Consider the following 19,073-nt stretch of genomic DNA (forward strand, 5'->3'; position numbering starts at 1 on the left):
TGTGTGTGTGTGTGTGTGTGTGTGTGTGTGTGTGTGTGTGTGTGTGTGTGTGTGTGTGTGTGTGTGTGTATGTTTGTGTGTGTGTGTGTGTGTGTGTGTGTGTGTGTGTGTGTGTTCGGCCTAGAAATAAGGTTGTGAGATAAAAAGTAATTGAAAAATAATTTTTGCTCTAACAAGAACGATAACATATCAACAAAACGTAACGCATCCTATAGATATAGGAACATATATTGTAAGAGAAGATGGAATGCCTTAGCCCAAAACAGTTGAAACTAATTTCCATGCTTATGTAGAGCCTAAAGACAATATGATAATATAATATATATTTGAACATTTTACAAGTATCGTACATAAAAAATAACTAAATTTAAAACAAGAAGGACAACATACATAAGTAGCAAAGTACAAAAACAGATGGATGGACACACGGTAAAAGTGAATTAGAGAGCAAATGTTCAGTGGTCATTAAACAAGAGGAAAAGAAAGGAAGAGAAGGATATCTTGACAAAAAGCAGAAATATTAAAAAACAGCAGAAAAAAACACATTATATGAGTCAAAGATATAATTTTTTTGTTGGATTGATTTTGTGGTAAGTTATTTGAAGAGCAGCTACGCTTCTAGAAATTGAGATAATTTTTTCTCAGCAAAGTCCATGTCAAAACAACACCTAAAATAATAAATGTATTAATAGTTATTTCTCGCATCTTATTATAAACAGCTTTCCGCGGATATAAAATGTAAAATTACAAGATTAAACCAGTTTTTTTTGTGAATATAATACTCACATTTAAAGTTATAAAGGGATAAGACAATCGAGAAATTGATGTTTTCATTAATAATGAGAAGCAAATCTCTCTGTCTTTAGGTTGAACAGTGTGGGTACTACTAATTTGAACCAATCAATCAAGATTTAGTAAAAGTATCCAAAGTTTGAGAGAGCATATCCATAAAACATTGATAACCAATATAATTTACAGTGAAATGACCCCTCCGTTCTTAAAACTTCGTATATTTGGAATTTTTTAACAATACTAAACAAAAAGTACATTTTTATTTTTTACCTATAACATGAAGAAAAAGAGAACCAATCGCAATACCCCCGTACCCAAGTAACTGGTGGGACACCCATTTCATCAGCTTGTCTAAATATAAAGTTGTTAAATAGAACTCAATAAAATGGTGATTTCTATGTTGATAAAGAATATTTCATTTCTACACTATGACTCAATACACGTTAATTTTAATTAATATAGCTAAAAAATTGTAAAATTAATAACAATATTTTTTAGATTTTAGAATAGTGTTCTGTTTCTTTAGTTGGTGATCTTAAGAGAAAGGATAATGGACTAAAAAATTCATACACCCAATTATGTAAAAAAAATTACACCTGTTAGTTTGTCCAAACCATTAAATTTTCAAGGTGACGAAAAGCAAAATAAGTTTATAAAATTTTGGAATCATTATGATTTACAGTCAGGTTTATATGTGTGATTTGTTGGGATTCGCGTTTATAGATATTTTAATCCTATTTTTTTTAGAAATTGACCTAAACATCCAATTTTTATTCATATTACCACGTATAACGTATCCTATAAAGCTTGGAATCCCTCACACTGTCTCTATTTGTGATTGTTTATCATTAATGAGTTACATGTAACCAGTGGCATGCACAGCGATAAAATAGGGGGTATGAAACCTTGAAGGGGTGAAAAAAGAGAAAGCCAGGCCTTCTCAATTTTAATCTAAATGGGGGTGTTGACACCAAGGGCGTTCAAGCTTTTTGATTGTGGATGGGGGGGGGGGGGGGCTAAAAAATTGAAAAATTAAATATTTGGGGGGGGGGGGATGGGTAATCTTTATATCATAGAGGGAAAGACGTCCAAGCTTTTTTAATTGAGGAGGGGGGGGGTGAAAATTAAAAATCAAATTCATTTTTTTTGTGGGAGGGGGGTAATCATCTCTTTACCCCCCATCCACCCCCCTATTGGACGTCCCTGGTTGACCACCCCTACTACACCCTTCTGGATGCTTATGCATGTAATGGTTTTTTCATAAAATACCTGAACATCCAATTTCATTTCTATACATGCCAGATATTGAACTTTCGGAACTCTAAAATACATAAAAGATATAAAGGTAAGGGTGAAACCACTGCTATTAAATGACCCCTGAAGCGAGAACTAGTTTATAAGAATTAATTAATTAATCTTATCGGCTGATGTTCAAAATAGACAGAATGTTTTATTTGTGAATATTTCTATGAACAAAACGGATCTATTGTATATATCAATATGTACGTCTGTACGTATGTTTCAACTTATTTACCTGACATTTTGCAGCGTTAGATGGCCTAGGATCCAAATATGCTTTTTCATCTTTATCATTGAGAAGTATACAGCAACTTTTTGGTACATTCATAACTATTTCCTCTACATAATACAAAACTATTGTTTTTTTTTTTTAAAAATAGGGGACCTCTCTTTTTTACAAAAAGGATGAAAGCGTACTTTTATTATCAGAACGACTTTGTGATATTAATGTTCATATGCCCGTTATAAACGTTCTTGGGGAAACATAATTTTCTCAGCTACTATTTAAGGTGAATGGCTGATTCTTTTTTTTGCAAAGATTCCCTTTGTCAATTTTGTATTTGAATTACTTGGTCAATTTGTCTTTCAGAGGCAATGGAGTATTTACTACCAGCGGCTACGCCCCTAGAGGCCTCTAGGGGCACTTGTGGGGGGGGGAGTCGAATTTAATAACCCAATTTCTTATTTTCGATTTTAAAAGAAAAAGTAGAAATTTTTTTTTTTTTTTTGGGGGGGGGTATTTTCATTTTTTGGGGGGTTGGGGGTGTCCCACCTTCCAAGAAAATAGTTATAAACCTTCCCGGGACCTATGAGAAGCTACCCTGTAAAGGAGAACCCGATCGGTTCAGCGGTTAACGAGATCCTTCGGTACAAACAAACACACAGACACACAAACAGACAAACAGACATCCTTTAACGTTAGTATAAGGATTTGAAGGTTTTGATATTATCTCTTTATTTATCATCCCCTTTTCTCCTTTTTTCTCCATTTCTGTTTTATTTCTAATGATATACAAAAAAACATCTGAACAGAAAGACAGATTTCTTACTGATATTTATATTTGGTTCTTTCCCACAAGTTAAAATTCTCTTTCCCCCCCCCCCCTCATCATTACACTTTATTTCATACTGGCGGCTAAGCCCCTAGAAGCCTCTAGGAGCACTTAAGGTTGGAGGGGGGAAAGTGGACCCCATCCCACTTTAGATTTAAATTTCAAAAGAGCAAAAAAAAATTTTAGGGGGGAGGGGGGTGAAGACACCCTCCCCAAAAATAGTTTAAAACGGTCCCAGGACCTATAAGAATCTTCACTGTAAAGGAGACCAATATCGGTTCAGCCGTTAGCGAGATCCTTCGGGTCAGACAAAAAACACTTACTACTTTATATAATAGGAGGATTTAGGAGGGGTTGAAGTTATCATAAGTGCTTAAGAGGGTACTTTGTGTAATAGCGCCCAATGATTTTTCAGTATCGCTTCGAAACCGATCAATATCCGGTCGATTAGTACCGGTTTTCAGTTCTGAAAAATTATGTATAGAATCGTATCATATCCAGTTTTCAACGAATAAAAAAATGTACAATCAGGCTAACCAAACTGGTTTTAATCTTATAATTGTACATCTTTATATCCGCGGAAAGCTGTTTATAGTATGATGCGATAAATAATTATTACTTCGTTTGTTTATGATAAAATCTTTCAGTTGTCCTAATTGTCATATTATGTTTTGTATCCTGAATTAGTATTAACATTTAACCAGGTTGAATTTTTATAATCATCTGATGAGATAAACCCACAACAATCAAACTAAATAGATAAATATAGATAGACATATGGGTTGATTTATAAGGGATACTAGCAGCTGCGCTCCTAGCATCTAGGATCTCTGTATTCTAAGGAGTTAGGAAAGTAGGAAAATAGCCTAAAACCAAACTTTGAAGGAAAACTAAATAGCCTAAAACTTATAGGGACCTATAAGAATCTTCCATAAAATAGAAACTCAACCAGTTCAGTAGTTCTTAAGCTACAGACAAAAAATCGTACTACTTAAATATTAGGATATATGTATCTATAGTTAAAAGGAGCGGGTTCTTTGCACGAGGAGGTATTATAAAGTAAACCGTGATAAATGAGTTATTTTATCAAACAAAATTTAGCATAAATGAATTTTTAAATCCCATGGTAATAAATGATTGAGCGATAGCTCATCATTTAATACCGAATATTAAAACTTGAATTTCTTTTTTCACAGATTGAATTTTAAAAACCGGTCTGACAGTTTTTTCCAAAGTTGGTATGATCTATCAAATGGAAAAGGTTTGAAACCGATAGAACATTTCTTTATACTAAAACATATTTTTTCTCCTGTTTTTTCCCACAGTTCCAAAAAATGAAATTGAATGAAAATTAAATGGTTCTCATGGTCAAAAAATTTCCCCACGGGTTAAAAATATGAAATTAAATGAAAAATAGATGTGCCTTTTAAATAAAATTCGAAAATTTTTCCCACATTATCAGTTAAATCACAATGTTTGAAAAAGGCTATATAAATGAATATGTGAAATATCGCCTTTTTTTTGCAATGGAATGATTATTTAAACCCTATATTTGCAATAACTCTTACTATACAAAAACTGCCAAAAAGATCCCCTTTTGGACGGGTTTAAATATGTAACATCCAACATTCTATGGTTGATGAGCTATGAGAGACACAAAGAATTATTCGGAAAAAGATAGATTATTCAATATTTTAAAGTGATTAAATTAGGTTTATTGTAAAGATATTACCTTAACTTGCATTAAATCTATGGCTCTTGTATATGATTCTTTATACACAGAATTATAGTTTTCCTAAAATTGTTTGAAAAAGTAAAATTTAAATTTAAGTTAATTTATAGCAAATCTATCCTACATGTGATTTCTTTGTTCGATTAGAGTAGTGAAGCTATACAAAAGTATGTCAGTCAGTAAGTATAAACTATATATCTTTATTACTACGACAAAGTATTTTAGCTTACAAGGTTTCGTGATTTTTGAAGTACTCATATTTAATGATTACATATTTAATTTTTAATTTAAATAACTTCCTTTGAAACAATAGATTATTGTACCTTTTTATCCAAGATATTGTTACTTACACTTTCTAAAACTAAAATTTAAGGTTGGTTTGGTAAATTTAAATGGATATCCTTAGTTGCAGACAGACTCACAAACATCCTGTTACTTTTAATAAGGATATTAAATTTGTATTGTGTACCTTTAGATTTGTTTGGTATTCAGAAATCTTTACACTCGGCAATTCAGTTCTAAAATAAAGAACTGAATTAAATTATTGAAAAGTACACATTTGTGAAATGAATTGAAAATAAGGATAGTAAGAGGTGGGGGGGGGGGGGGGTATTCTTTTGTTTGTTTACCTCCTAAGATCAGTTTAGGATAGGCTATGTTGAGTACTCCGTAGGTATATTCCGCTTAAGTTTTGGGCCCCCTGCAGGGATTAGCCATAAAAAAAAAAACTATGCCACCCTATTTTAAATTTATTAAAGAAATCATATAGGGGAATCAGTGCTCGATGGACACTTTGAAGGAAAGCATGGTAAATTTACCTGATGTGGATGATCAAAATTCCAATGAAAGCTTCTGTAGCACACAGTATCAACAAAAGTATCAAATACTTAAAGAAAAGAAAATGTTGTTATACAAGGTTTATCTATTACATTATGTATGTTTCTTTGTACTATTATTAGATTTTGATTGGTTTGTTCTAATTTTTTCAACCAATAATGTTACTCATCATTGAGGACCATAGACGTCCAAGGTGATTATGATTATCCCCTTCAAGCCTCTAAAAACCATAAAAATTAAGTAAAACACATAAGATTACCCCTCTTCAAACCATAGAAACCCATTATTTTAACCCCCTTGGACATTAAAAAAAACCTTGGACGACCCTGTTGGGAACGTCTATCAAGTTATCGTCCATTGTCTTATCCCTTCAGATTCTTGCTTGCAAATATTTTTTCAAAATTCATATACTTACAGACTTTGTAACATTTCTGTTATATTGGAGAGAAGTCCAACAGCCAAGGAAACCAGTTAGAAACACTATTCCACCATGCGTTAACAAAAACTAAAGTAAGTAGAGGTTGAAACTAACGGTACTTTCCCTCTAAATGCCTAGCGAGCACAGAAACAATAAATAATTGAGGGGAGGAAATGGTTTATTTTATTTTCTCAATGCCCAACACCTTCATTACCCAAACCCCGTGGTTCTTCCCTGTACCCAATGTAAACTAAACCAACAGGGGTCACTGTGCTCACTAGGCACTCTCAGGGTAACCAACACAATAAACATGTTTGCATTACAAGTTCACTTTTTAATCCTTTCTTTGAAAAAATCACACTATGACGTCAGATCCTTAAATTCAATTCATATTTCGCCTTTTCTAAAATAAAGAAATGCGTTTGACGTAGAGAATATCTGAAGGGTGATTTTAATGTGCTTTGTATAGAATTTGTTTGGAATGATTTTATGCTATTGACCATGCCCCTTCCTGTAGTTGCTACTATATAAGCTAGGGGCGTATCCGCTAATAAAATATTAATGCTTTAATAACATTGTATTGACAACAATTAAAAATTAACCTGGTTTAACCAGAACAATACAGGAAATGGTGGATTATAGGCTGTCAAACTTATCTAGGAAATTAAGATAGTATCAACCTTTTATTCACTTAAATCTTTCTTTTTAATTAAAAAGGTTCGAAGCCTAGCAGAATATAAATTATCTAAGAAAAATAGGATTTTTTTGTTTAGTTCCAAGAAATTTTCAAAAAAATAGCCTGACATTCTTAATTTTAGTTTTATAAAAATAAAAAGGAAAAGAACATTTTTTCTAGGGGAGATTTTTCTTCAGGGTGGATGTACCCTCCATTAAAATATCATAAACATTCCTAGACTTATGAGAAGCTACATTAAAACAGGAGAACCATATCTATTCAGTTATATCCTTCGGTACAGACACACAAACACACACACATACAGATAGACATCCTGTTACTTTTATATAAATGAATGAATTAATCAGGGATAAGGGATAGGAAACCTGGCCATTAATTAGGTCCCGGCCTAGATTCTAAAGGGATATTGCAACTATTACAAATTCCTATCAAACTGGCGGACGCTCCCAAGTAGCTATCGCTCTAAACCAATAAGAATCGGCCTGTTTTTAACAACCAATCACCAATTGGAGGAAATTTTAGAAGCAGACAATTCTAGAAAAATAATGATTTCGTCTGCTACTAAAAAATAAATATAAATGGTGTTAGATCACATTAGCTTAATTATTAAATCTGCTTAGAGTTAAACATTAAAAAAGGGCCATATAGAAAAAACAAAAATAACGGGATTACTTTTTGGAAAGAAGGTAGCTACGAATTTTCATTTGGTAGTTTATAAATTAGATGTTGTATTTTGAATTTTAAAAATTTTATACGGAATTGATACAACACCTTAACCCTAATATATGTACAATACAACACAGTACAAATATATCACTACATAATAGTATCCAAAGAACTTGATAGAATGTTACCCAAGTGCATATTAATTTATTTATTTTGAATTTTAATTAGCAATGAAATTTTCAAATAAAATTTTTACTCATTAATAAAAATGCAAATAATACAAACTAAAATCTGTCTGAGGGAAACCCAACGATAGCTTTCTGACAGTTCAAATTACCAAAGTAAAAAATAAAAAAAATTTTGGGAGGGAAAAAACTTCATTTTAACAAAAGCAATTAATATATAGGTTTATAAAAAGTTATGTTTTTTACTTTAAACTAGCTACCTGAATTTGATTCTATACTTTATCTACACACACACTTAGCGTTTTATACGAACGACTGCACCATCCCAAAACTGGTTTATTAGGCTAGAAATAGGCCTAGGCTTGAAATAGGCCTGAAAAAATATTTTCCTACGTTTCCCGTCCCTTATCCCTGGAATTAATGAAAAAATGTAAAGAATTACCTTAACTAGTTGTGATAATTCTATGGCTGCTGGCTCCAAATAGTTGATGATTCCAGTGCTAACAATAAAAAGTAAAACAGCTAATTTATTTACAGGAATGAAATAATAGAAGATAAATTGACCTTCCCTGTCAAATGAAGTAATTGTATGTATGTAGCTCTGATTCTATGTATATGAGAATCATTATGCCAATCTTAGATTGATAAGCTTCACGCACAGCTGATTGTATTCTATATTACATTACAAGCTGACCCACAATTGTCATAAGAGCTACTTAATTATTACATCACCCTGACCTAGAGTTTTGGTAGTAGTACTATATCATGCCACCCTAATCAATTAAACTCTCATTTGAATGAAGAGAATGGAAAGTGGCCTCATAAGTAACAACCAATAAAAAATCATTAAAGTCCCCAAATGTGTTAGACTAACGAACAAGAAAACATTATTATAAAACTTTGGGGACTAGTGTAATAAACAACCCTTTGTCCCATCTCTCTCTGGAGCTAACCACTATTTTGTTATTTATACATTATTCTTTTTACCTTAATACGGCTGCGCCACAAATCCAAAATATCACATTATAAAGTCCTGCACAAAACAAAGAAAATCAATTTATAAACAAGAATAACAAAATTCATAGGTAGCGAAGTTGTGTCATATATAAGATAATTTACCATTTCAGCCAAGCAGATGGGGGGGGGGGGGGGAAATGTAAAATAAGTAATGGAGTAATCGCATGGGCAATAAAAATATTAACATTAAATTTGAGACGTTTCTCTTTAATAGCAGCCGAGTATATAGATTAGATAAGGAATAATGTATAGCATTAGCCAACAAGCACAATAAAGCTGAAATAATATTTGGGGGCAGATGAAAAGGTCGTCAATTCTAGTGTTGCCCCCCTCCCCCTCCCCCCTTTTGCATTAATTTCTTTGTTGGTATAAGCTGATGATATTACATGCTCAATATTCATGAGAATCTTTACAAGAAATTGCAGACATTAATTATCTTTAGTAGCAAACTAGAAAATATATTTTTATTGCCTCAATGTATCACTAAAATATTACCTATTAAAGCCCTTAAAGTTTTATTCTCTGGTTTCCTAATAAAAAAATATTATTAGAAAAATTATGATCTCGCTAACCGCTGGACCGATATGGCCTTTTTTACCAAAAGAGATTCTTTAGCAGAAAAAAAACACTTTACAAAAAAATGTGATAGGATATCTTATGTTTGTTTTTTTACTTTATGTCAGGTTAGGTTACGTTATATTGTATTTGGTTACACCGCAGGGTTAAGGCACTGCAGGTATAGGCCCTGCGTGGTTAGTTCCCCCCGAAGGGTTAGGATATAATGTACCTCAATCTTAAACTCAGAGAAAAAAAAACTTAATACCTTTAGTAATATGACAGAGAATTCAGATTTTTTTTTAATCAGTTACAACCTCAGTAGCTTTAAGAAGAATACTATTATATTAAAGTAACAAGATAAGTTTGTGTCTGTCTGTCTGTACCGAAGGATCTAGCTATTCGCTGAACCGTTATTGATCTCCTTTACAATGTAGCTTCTAATAGGTCCTTGGAAGGTTTATAACTATTTTGGAGGAGGGTATGACCACCCTCATAAAGAATACTTTTTCTTTTAAAACTAACTTCAACTTCCCCCACCTCAAGAGCTCTAGAGGCTTCTAGTGCTTGATAAAATAAAAGTTACATTTGATAATGGCTGCACGGCCTGATGGTTTGAGTATAATGGTTGGAGATATTGTGCTCATATTTTCCAGTTTTACACCTAGATAAGAAGCTCTTTATGGTGTCTATAACAAATAATGACGTCATACAATATAAATGACTGACGATAGGACAAATACACAGTCTAAATTACCAATGGCAGGCCAGTATATATTTCAATTGACCAATGGTAGGCCAGTATGACGTCATTTTTTATAGGCACCATATAAAGCTTCCCTAAATAAACACAAATATTTTTTCGGTATTATTTTACCCCGGATGGGGTGGGGGTGGTAAAAAAATAGGGATGTCAAACATCCAGGGGTAAATTAAATTGGGGTAGGAGATGGAGTAATATTATAAATTAACACCTCCAACACTGAAAAAAACTGGAGATTCAAATCGCAATAATAAAACATATCTTTTTTTAGATAATAGTATAAAAGATACCTTTTTAATTCTTTTGATGCCATTGTTCATTTTTCATGCTGAAAATATTAAAAAATATATTAATGGGTTTATCTAGATCTAGTGGAGTTCACGGGAAAAGTTCTTAGCAACGATTATTTCCGAAAGGGTATGTATGAACTTTAAAGGCTGCTAGCTGCCAAACGCGGAACGCACATGTCATGTCACATCGTGTTAGGCGGTATAAAAAGTCTTACAAATAATCTGGAATAGCCAAGATCCTAGGTGTACCTGAAAAGCTTCTCTGAAGAAAAAAATGCGTAAACAAAGATGACAACATACTTAACTATAAAAAGAAGCTCTAAAATCAGAAGGTAGGACAAACGAACATTAACTCTTGTACATTATTATAACTTAATAAGCAGAAAAAGCATACAACCAACGCTTTGATTGCACGACTGTAAGTCCTAACTGTACATAGTAATAGCAATAATAAAAAACATTTTTAGTTATGACAATGTTGAGATTCGAACCTAGATTCTACCCGACAACAAGCGGACTCGCTACTTGTTATGACACAGCCGCTGGCTAGACAGATAAACTTAGTTATAGAGTATACACATTAAAATTGTTTATATTAAGAGAGTTTAAACAATACTAACATTCAAAGACAAAATAAGATATCTAATTATAGAAACAAGGATCACAAAATGCAAAGAATAAAGAAAATTGTAAAAAAACCTACATTCTAAAGTGTGTGTGTGTTTATGGATTCCCAGTTAGATCATGTAAACGACTAAATCGATCGCTTTTAATTATCAGGAAAGTTTTAGATTGGTCTTTCACTTTATATACTATTTCATTTGGTGTTGAGTGTGTGTGTGTGGGGGGGGGGAGGTGAAGTTTTCATACCATCCTAAAGTTAAGGCCCAAGGAAAAAATTCACCCTCTAATTTAAAAGAAATGTGAAGGGTTACAATTGAAATTATTGAGTTTTTTCCCCCTAATAATGATATTACTAATATACATATGTACAGGGTGCACCACATAAATCCGGACTTTTTCTTATTTTTAAACAAATAAACATAAAATCGTCAATTTTAAAGATTTCATTGAATTTTAAAAACTGGGAAGCAACCTAGGTATATGAATATTAGATTATTTAATAAAATCGCCGCCAGCCTCAATCACCGTCTCTACCTGCCTCCTGAACCGCCCGCCGACCCTGGTCACCATGTCCCTGTTCAAGCAGGCGAAGTTCTCCATGATAAGAGCAATGAGAGAGGTCTTTTTGGTATGGGCGCGTCTATTGGTTCATGCTTTAATGGCGCTCCAGACCCAAAAGTCCATTGTATTAAGATCGGGGCTGCTGGGAGGCCACTTCTCCTTAAGGAGTGAGTAACAGCAGGATCCAAATTAACCCATCTTTCAAGCTACCCTTTGACACGGCGGCTCTCATTTGGGCCATAGTTAAGCTAGAACAACGTTTTATACCTTTTTAAAAGTGGCACGAAGATTAAGATAGGGTTATCAGCGCACTACATAGTCTAAAACGAGTTTCAAGTTTCCATATGGGCCCCTGAAGTCAAGAACCGAGAAATTTTCAAGATTTTTGACGTTTTTGACATCTTAAAATCTACCACAATCCACTTTGTCAGAGTACTACAGCCAAGTCAGCTGGAATAGAGAGCTCTAGTCTTTTCTAGTGTTTTCACTAGGTATCTGATAGTATCTCCAGCAAGTTTCATTAGTCCATCTCACCTACAGATGGGTTGAGGTCAGATTTAGTAGGCCCAAGTCATAAATCCACGGTAATTTATCTGCGCGATTTGAATCTGCCTTGTTGAACATATGTGCGGCCAGCTTGGAGTACTCGTCCTCCATCGTCAAAAGATTTTCATGGGCAAAAAGGTCATTACCTAAGCTTTTTATAGTGGGGTCAAACGTCCTGATTGGTCAAGTAGTTTTGGCGCTATGGCCGTTTAAAACAAGTCCGGATTTATGTGGCGCACCCTGTATATAGAGTTGCTACGCTCTAGATAGTTTGATAAATTATTATTTCCACGCTTTAAACATCTTCTCAGAGAAACACAGATAGATAGATACGAACATAGGTTATTAAGGTAGATAGATTGATAAGATAGATAGATTGATAAGATAGATAGATTGATAAGATAGATAGATTGATAAGATAGATAGATTTATAGGATAGATAGATTGATAAGATAGATAGACTGATAATTTAATCAAACTGAAATAGGGAAGTACTGAAAATTTGAAGATACACAACGAATCTATTAAGGTGGGAATTGGGGCCCGAGCTGTAAGGGTTAAACCTCTAAAGTATACTTTTTAAAAGCGAAGCTTTTCTATAATTAGGGTCGGTCCGTCCGTACGGCCGTCCGAGATAGATAGCTTTTATTCGTTAATTTAGGCAGGTTAGAATTGTCCTATCGATTTCAAATTGATTCATGGGACAACAAAGAACAATAGTATAAGCGAAGCAACTCTATAATCAAGTCCTAAAAATGTAAGTATGTCCAGAAACATTATCCCGTATCAAGCAGTTTTTGAACAAATTTACTTACAATTTTGCTTCGACTGTTTCGATTCTTTTATATTCTGATTATTCAGTTCAGACACTATACAAGTGTTAATGTCCGTTTGTCCTACCGTTTCAGTGCTTCGCTTTTATGGATGTTGTCATCCTTGTTTTGATATCTGTAATTAGATTTTAAATCTAAAGCAGACGGACTAAAATCGTATGTCAGAATGAAAAAATCAACTGTGAAAAGTTATTTCACTAAAAAACTCTTTATAAAAATCTTACTTTAATAGCATAGCAAATGTGTAAAATCTTAAAATAATTAATTGATCTACAATTATAGGAAATACGTTCATACAAAAAAACATCAATCTGTAATTTTTTAGAAAATTTACTTTTTTTAAGAATTAATATTTACAGTTAATTAATCGTTCTTCTGTTATGGCTATGACCGTTAGAAAAGTCTAATTGGTTTTAAACCTCGTATTAAATTATCAACAAACAGTATGATTTGAAAGTTTGGCTACTCTATAACCATTACCAGAAATTCGACATTTCTTTTTTAAATCTAAGTCTTTAAATTTTTTTGGCCTCTTTCAGTCTCCCCCCTCTCTCTTAAAATTCAGAACCTGAACCAGAAAAGATAGGGGCACAGCCACAAATAAATCAAAACAGATTTTTATTTATTTTTTACTTTATTTTATTTAGGAGTATTAAAGAAATACCCTCAGCATTTATATGAAGATTTTTTTCCCACCCTTGAAATTTAGCCAATAACTCTCTAATCAATATTTAGATGTAAAGATACTCTATAGTGAAGTTCCAACATTAACAAATTTTTACAACAAAATCCAAAAAAGCATAGTCATGGATCATTAGTGATAAGACAATGGAAATTAATTTTGCACACCATCATGATTCACACTTCTAGTATGTACAATCAAAAGTCTCAAAAGTTTTAAAGTCAAGGAAAGACATACCTTGTTTTTAAAACATTAGAGTCAAAATTTTAAAGTACAAATGGACGGATTGATTTGATATCTGTTCTTTAAAACCATAGCAGAAGTCTTCATGAAGAGATAGTAAAGTTCAAGTAAAAAAATTATGACAATATTAATAAAGAAGAAGCTTAATACAGGATGTCTATATATTTTCAGGCTTAATTGAAGCACTGCTTCGCTTTCAACATTGTGTCTTATCATCCTGTGAATCACCATTAAACAAATCCTAGCTAACTAATAATATGTTGATGTCAAAAAAGCTAAAATACAACATAATTAAATGGTGGGTACTTTCATAAAAGATTAAAATTGATAGGACTATTCTATCATGCCTAAATAAAAGATGTGGGCTACACGTTAAGGACACAACATATAGAAAGTTTTTGCTTTTTACTAATTATTGTTAATGCAAACAAATTATTTAACAAATTCAAACTGAATGTAAAAAATACACCAAAAAATATTTTTAACCTTGATTAGAGAAGTACTCATTAAAAAAACAATCACATTTTGGTACCATACCTAAGTTAATCAAAATGTGGAGAAACGAACTATTGTTAAATACATTATTTTGGCCTGGTAACTTTTTTCCTTTTTTTTTTTGGGGGGGGGGGAAATTGACATTCCCTCTTCCTTCCGCTTTCACCAACAAATTGCAGGGGCTGTTATTCAGCCAATTAATTTCATTTGAAATTGCAGAAAATTAAACATTTTGTTGGCGTATAGTTGGCGTGAAATTTTATTTTTATGTAACTGAAGGAAAGTGGGTAAGAGGGAGAAATAAGGAGATAGTGTTGTGGGGAGATTTTCACTCAGAATTGTTTGTCAGAATCAATTTCCCTTTTCCTTTTATTTTTAGATTTTAATTTGAAAAGGAGAAGTAAAGGAAATTGTTTTATGGAGTGTGCATATTTTTTGTTGATTTTTCTTTTGAGAGAACCGGGTTGGTACCATCCCCCTTTTAGTAAAAAACTGTTCAGTTACCTATAACAAGCTCTACTTTAAAGGGGAGCCAACAATTACCGAGATCTTTTGCTGCAAACAGATAAACAGAGAGAAAAATATGCAGTTAATTTTATAAAAGGATAATTGTTTTATACTCATTTTTGGTACCAAAATCACAATTAGATCAAATATGAATCATATATTTTTCATATTTTTTTGTGAAACAACTTTTACTTTTGCTGCAGTTACTTTTATAAAAGGATAATTGTTTTATACTCATTTTTGGTACCAAAATCACAAATAGATTAAATATGAATCATATATTTTTCATATTTTTTGTTAAACAAACCCCGCCCTAAATATTGTCAATGAAAACGTGAAATTATATTTTTTTTTGTTTTTTCGTTTTTTTGCAGCATTGATTTTAGGTTTGAATGAATTGTCTAATTATAATGAAACTTAGTAGAATTATTTGTAAGGTGATATGTCACAACGTAATTTTGTAAGCAAATCTTCTCACTAATTAAAAATGATCAAAGTCGGATCTAAGCCTGGCACTAATTAACAAATTGGAGCTTATTTTACCCTTTATAACTGTAATCAAATCTGCATTTTTATGCTTGCTTTTAGCATAGAAAGGCTTTAATCCTTATGGCAGGTGCTTCAAACATAAAAACTAGGTCCTAAAAAGCTCATCAGAAAGACTTTTTATTGACTTAGACCTTTCATGATTCAAAATATTTTTTTAACATCACATTTTATTGTTACTAAATATTTCATATACAAATCATAAAAAGGAAATATCATAACTGACTATAAAGGCCTACCTAAGGTTTATAAAGTTATTTTTTTCCGTAATATAACATTACAGTTGCAGTCTTCTCTAAATAATAACTATATTGTGAAACCTGAAATTGAATAAATCTAGGAACCTTATATAAACAAGGTTGACTACATCCATAAAAGCGAAGCTCTGAAAGGGAAGGACAAACGGACATTAACACTTGTATAATGTCAGAACTGAATAATCAGAATGCGAATGTATAACAGTCAAAGCAAAATTGTAAGTAAATTTGCTGAAAAGCTGCTTGATACAGGATAATGATTATGGACATACTTACATTTTTAAGACTTGATTATAGAGTTGTTTCGCTTATAATGTTGTACTTTGTTGTCCCAGGAATCAGTATACCAAAAATCAGACCAATCGGATAATTAGGTCACATACAAATTTGTTGTTAAAATGTAAAAAAAATCAACATGTTTAAAATGGACGTACGGACATTCTGGTAATGATTATAAAGTTGCTACGCTTTCTAACTCGTGCCTAACTGTTACAGGAATCACTATGCAAAATTTGAAATCGATAGGACAATTCTAAAATGCCTAAATTAACGAAAAAAGCTATTTAAAAAAGTAAAAAAATCAACATGTTTAAAATGGACGCACGGACATTTTGGTAGTGATCATAGAGTTGCTACGCTTTCTAAATCGTACCTAACTACTAAAGGAATCACCATGCAAAATTTGAAATCGATAGGACAATTCTAACATGTCTAAATTAACGAAAAAAGCTATCCGTTACGGACGGACGGACGTACGGACGGACCGACCCTAATTATAGAAAAGCTTCGCTTTTAAAAAGGAAGTAAGGACAAGTGATTTACTAAAACAGAGATTTATATCATTAGGCCTGTCCACAATTATCTGTTAGCATGGATCAAATATTTTGTATGATATAATCATTCTATATACATGATTATTAAATTCTTAGTACCATTAGATAGAATATTATAAGGGAATTGATTAACAAGGATGACAACACCCTAAAAGTGAGCTCTAAAATCAAAATGAAGGACTAACGAATAACTCTTATATAGTGTCAAAAAATGATAAGTAGAACATTTATTTCTAAGTCTAAACGAAATTATACATAAATTTGTTTTCAAATTGCATAAATATAGTATACAGTAAAAGGACATACTTTTATTTTTAGGATTTGAAAATAGAGTTGCCTCGTTTTAATACTTTACCTCGTTGTCCTAAAAATCATTAATCCAAAAATCAGATGACTATGATAATCATATTAAACAAAAAAATGTTGTAAAAATGTTGAAAAACAGAATGTTTTAAATGGATGTATGGACTTTCTGGTAATTATTATTGAGTTGCTTAGCTTTTAAAAATGTAAGTATGTCTATATTAAGCATCTTAATTAAGTTATTTAAGTATAGATTTATTCTAAACAATATTGAATATTAAATGCGGTGTTACTTAATTTGTTTAGATTCCTTTCTATGCCTTTCTGATTCTTTGTTTTTTTTTAAAACTTTGCCTTTAAAATTAATCTCTTTAACATAAACGATTGGTTTTGCACCCCCCCCCCCCCCTCCTACGCTTTAACACCCCCCCCCCTCTACGCTTTAACCCCCCCCCTACGCTTTAACCCTCCCCCCTACGCTTTAACCCCCCCCCCCCCTACGCTTTAACACCCCCCTGACTGTTTTGGTTTTATTATTGGAACCATATATTTAGAACAAAAAAAACATTTCATTTTATTAGTATCAAATGTAAATCTAGTTACCTTTCGAAAAGATACAAAAGATACAGAATTTCTTTGATAATAAAGAAAACACGCTTCCCTATAACATGTGACTCCCCAATTTTCCCCCTTTCCATGCGGAAATACTGCAAAAGTAAGATGGTAAGAAAGCTCCCTAGTATACATATGTTCATACAATAATTTAATTATTTGAATAAAATTAGCAAAATCTTAGATTTAATGTCTATTTCATCGGCCACTTCAGAAAGCCTCTAGTGTAAAAGTAGGAAATAATATTTCTCAATTTCGGAGGACAATTGTCTAAAATACGATAACAGAAATACACAATTTTATATAAGAGAGGGTTAGGTTTTTATTTGACCGTTAAGATCTTGCTAACTTATTAATTTCTATAATTAAGCTCTTCTATAAAAAAGGTGATAAATTTAATAGCTTTTGGCCAAAGTAACCCGAATCTATTATTCTAATATGACGTTAATTGGAAAATTTCGGCCTAAAGTTTTCAAATTTGTTCTCTTTTTTAATAGACTATGACCATAACTATAAAGATCTTTTTCAAAGAAAGACTCACATAAGATCGTAGATGGTTTTTGTATTAAGTCTTGGTTGATTTTACTCTAATTAAGATGAGTTTTTTAAACAGCAAAACTTTTTATGTTAATATCAGTGAACACTTGCAGCCTCCAGAGCTGTTCTGTCCTCCCGTCCAATTTCCAGGCCTTTTCCCCCAATTTTGTACACATAGCCATCATCAGAGGTTTTCAAATAATAAACCTTTTTATTTCAGCATAGCAGCACACCTTACTTTACAATTTTCACTGTGATACCATACGTCAATTGCTGAATTAGTTTTGAGTTTTTAACACTATCATTTTCACTAAATTTTAACACTATTTTCTATTCTAATGTCATTTAAAAAAGAAAAAAAGTTTCTTATCTCACTTTAGGTCAGGTTAGGATAGGTTTTATTGGGTATCCCCGCAGGGCCCCACAAAGGTTTGGCATATAAAGAAAAAAAAACCGAACCCCATATTTTTATTTATAACTTTTAGATTTAACACTAATAAAACTAATTTTAAAATTAATCAAAATTTTACTTCTTTTGTGTAATTTCATTCTTGTTCTATCTTTTCTTAGACATAATTTTCCCCACTTTCTGGAAATTTTTCTATGCCTTTTTGCTCTTCAAATTTCCATAAAAATTGCTATTCCTTTGATCTTAAAAATAATTTAACAAAATGCGATTGCTTATGCGATATTCTTTCTCTAAATCTATATTATTCCATTTTTATATTTATCCAGCATCAATCTGTTAATCTATACATATATGTTTTCATTTTCCATTTACTATAATACAAAGTAGAATGATGTCTGTACGTCCGTCTGTCTGTCTGTCCGTCTGTCCCTTAAGATCTCGGTAACCACTGAACCGATCGGATTCTACTCTTCAGGGTATATACCTATTGGTCAAGTGGTGGTTTTAAGCTATTTCCTAAGGGGGTGGAACACCCCCAACCCACCAAAATGAAAATCCCCCCCCCCAAAAAAAAATTCACACTTCACATAAATTATTGGCAGCAGCACCAGAATTTTTTTATTTTTTATTTTTTTTAAAATTACCTAATGGGGCAAAGCCCCTAGAGGCTAGGGGCGAATCCGCTAGTGTTTTTATAAGATGCCTGGCTGTTTAATAAACTTAACAGGACTCATTTTTGATCTATCTATCTATCTATCTGTCTGTCTGTCTGTCTGTCTGTC

At 32.3% G+C, this 19,073-nt stretch overlaps 2 protein-coding genes across 2 annotated transcripts; both read right to left on the reverse strand.

Annotated features, from left to right (window-relative positions):
* Nucleotides 1-308: 308 nt before the first annotated feature.
* LOC145319309 (tetraspanin-17-like) lies at nt 309-2,738 on the reverse strand. The gene is made up of 4 exons (XM_080161382.1): nt 2,327-2,738; nt 2,062-2,113; nt 1,063-1,143; nt 309-668 (listed from the first exon to the last, which is right to left on the reverse strand). The coding sequence occupies exons 1-4, from the start codon at nt 2,417-2,419 to the stop codon at nt 619-621; spliced, it is 276 nt and encodes a 91-aa protein (XP_080017508.1). The 5' UTR covers nt 2,420-2,738; the 3' UTR covers nt 309-618.
* Nucleotides 2,739-3,499: 761 nt separating this feature from the next.
* On the reverse strand, nt 3,500-10,350 carry LOC145319310 (CD151 antigen-like). Its single transcript, XM_080161383.1, has 11 exons — nt 10,304-10,350; nt 9,837-9,914; nt 9,191-9,225; nt 8,666-8,711; nt 8,121-8,178; nt 6,733-6,786; nt 6,128-6,217; nt 5,694-5,761; nt 5,345-5,393; nt 4,876-4,938; nt 3,500-3,894 (listed from the first exon to the last, which is right to left on the reverse strand). The coding sequence occupies exons 1-11, from the start codon at nt 10,324-10,326 to the stop codon at nt 3,808-3,810; spliced, it is 651 nt and encodes a 216-aa protein (XP_080017509.1). The 5' UTR covers nt 10,327-10,350; the 3' UTR covers nt 3,500-3,807.
* Nucleotides 10,351-19,073: the final 8,723 nt, after the last annotated feature.

The sequence above is a fragment of the Acartia tonsa genome, chromosome 5 (assembly GCF_053477335.1).
Source record: "Acartia tonsa isolate MP-2025a chromosome 5, ASM5347733v1, whole genome shotgun sequence".
Classification (NCBI taxonomy): domain Eukaryota; kingdom Metazoa; phylum Arthropoda; class Copepoda; order Calanoida; family Acartiidae; genus Acartia; species Acartia tonsa.

Bases quoted from the DNA above. Each gene is read 5' to 3' on its own strand.
- LOC145319309 (XM_080161382.1), bottom strand. From the start codon at position 2,419: ATGAATGTACCAAAAAGTTGCTGTATACTTCTCAATGATAAAGATGAA. The intron at 2,114-2,326 runs GTAAATAAGTTG...TATGTATTTTAG, and splicing joins CTAACGCTGCAAAATGTCAG to AGTTCCGAAAGTTCAATATC. The intron at 1,144-2,061 runs GTATTTTATGAA...CTTTATATTTAG, and splicing joins AAATGAAATTGGATGTTCAG to ACAAGCTGATGAAATGGGTG.
- LOC145319310 (XM_080161383.1), bottom strand. From the start codon at position 10,326: ATGGCATCAAAAGAATTAAAAAG. The intron at 8,179-8,665 runs GTAAAAAGAATA...TTTTATTGTTAG, and splicing joins TGTGGCGCAGCCGTATTAAG to CACTGGAATCATCAACTATT. The intron at 3,895-4,875 runs GTAATATCTTTA...TTATCTATTTAG, and splicing joins TAGATTTAATGCAAGTTAAG to TTTGATTGTTGTGGGTTTAT.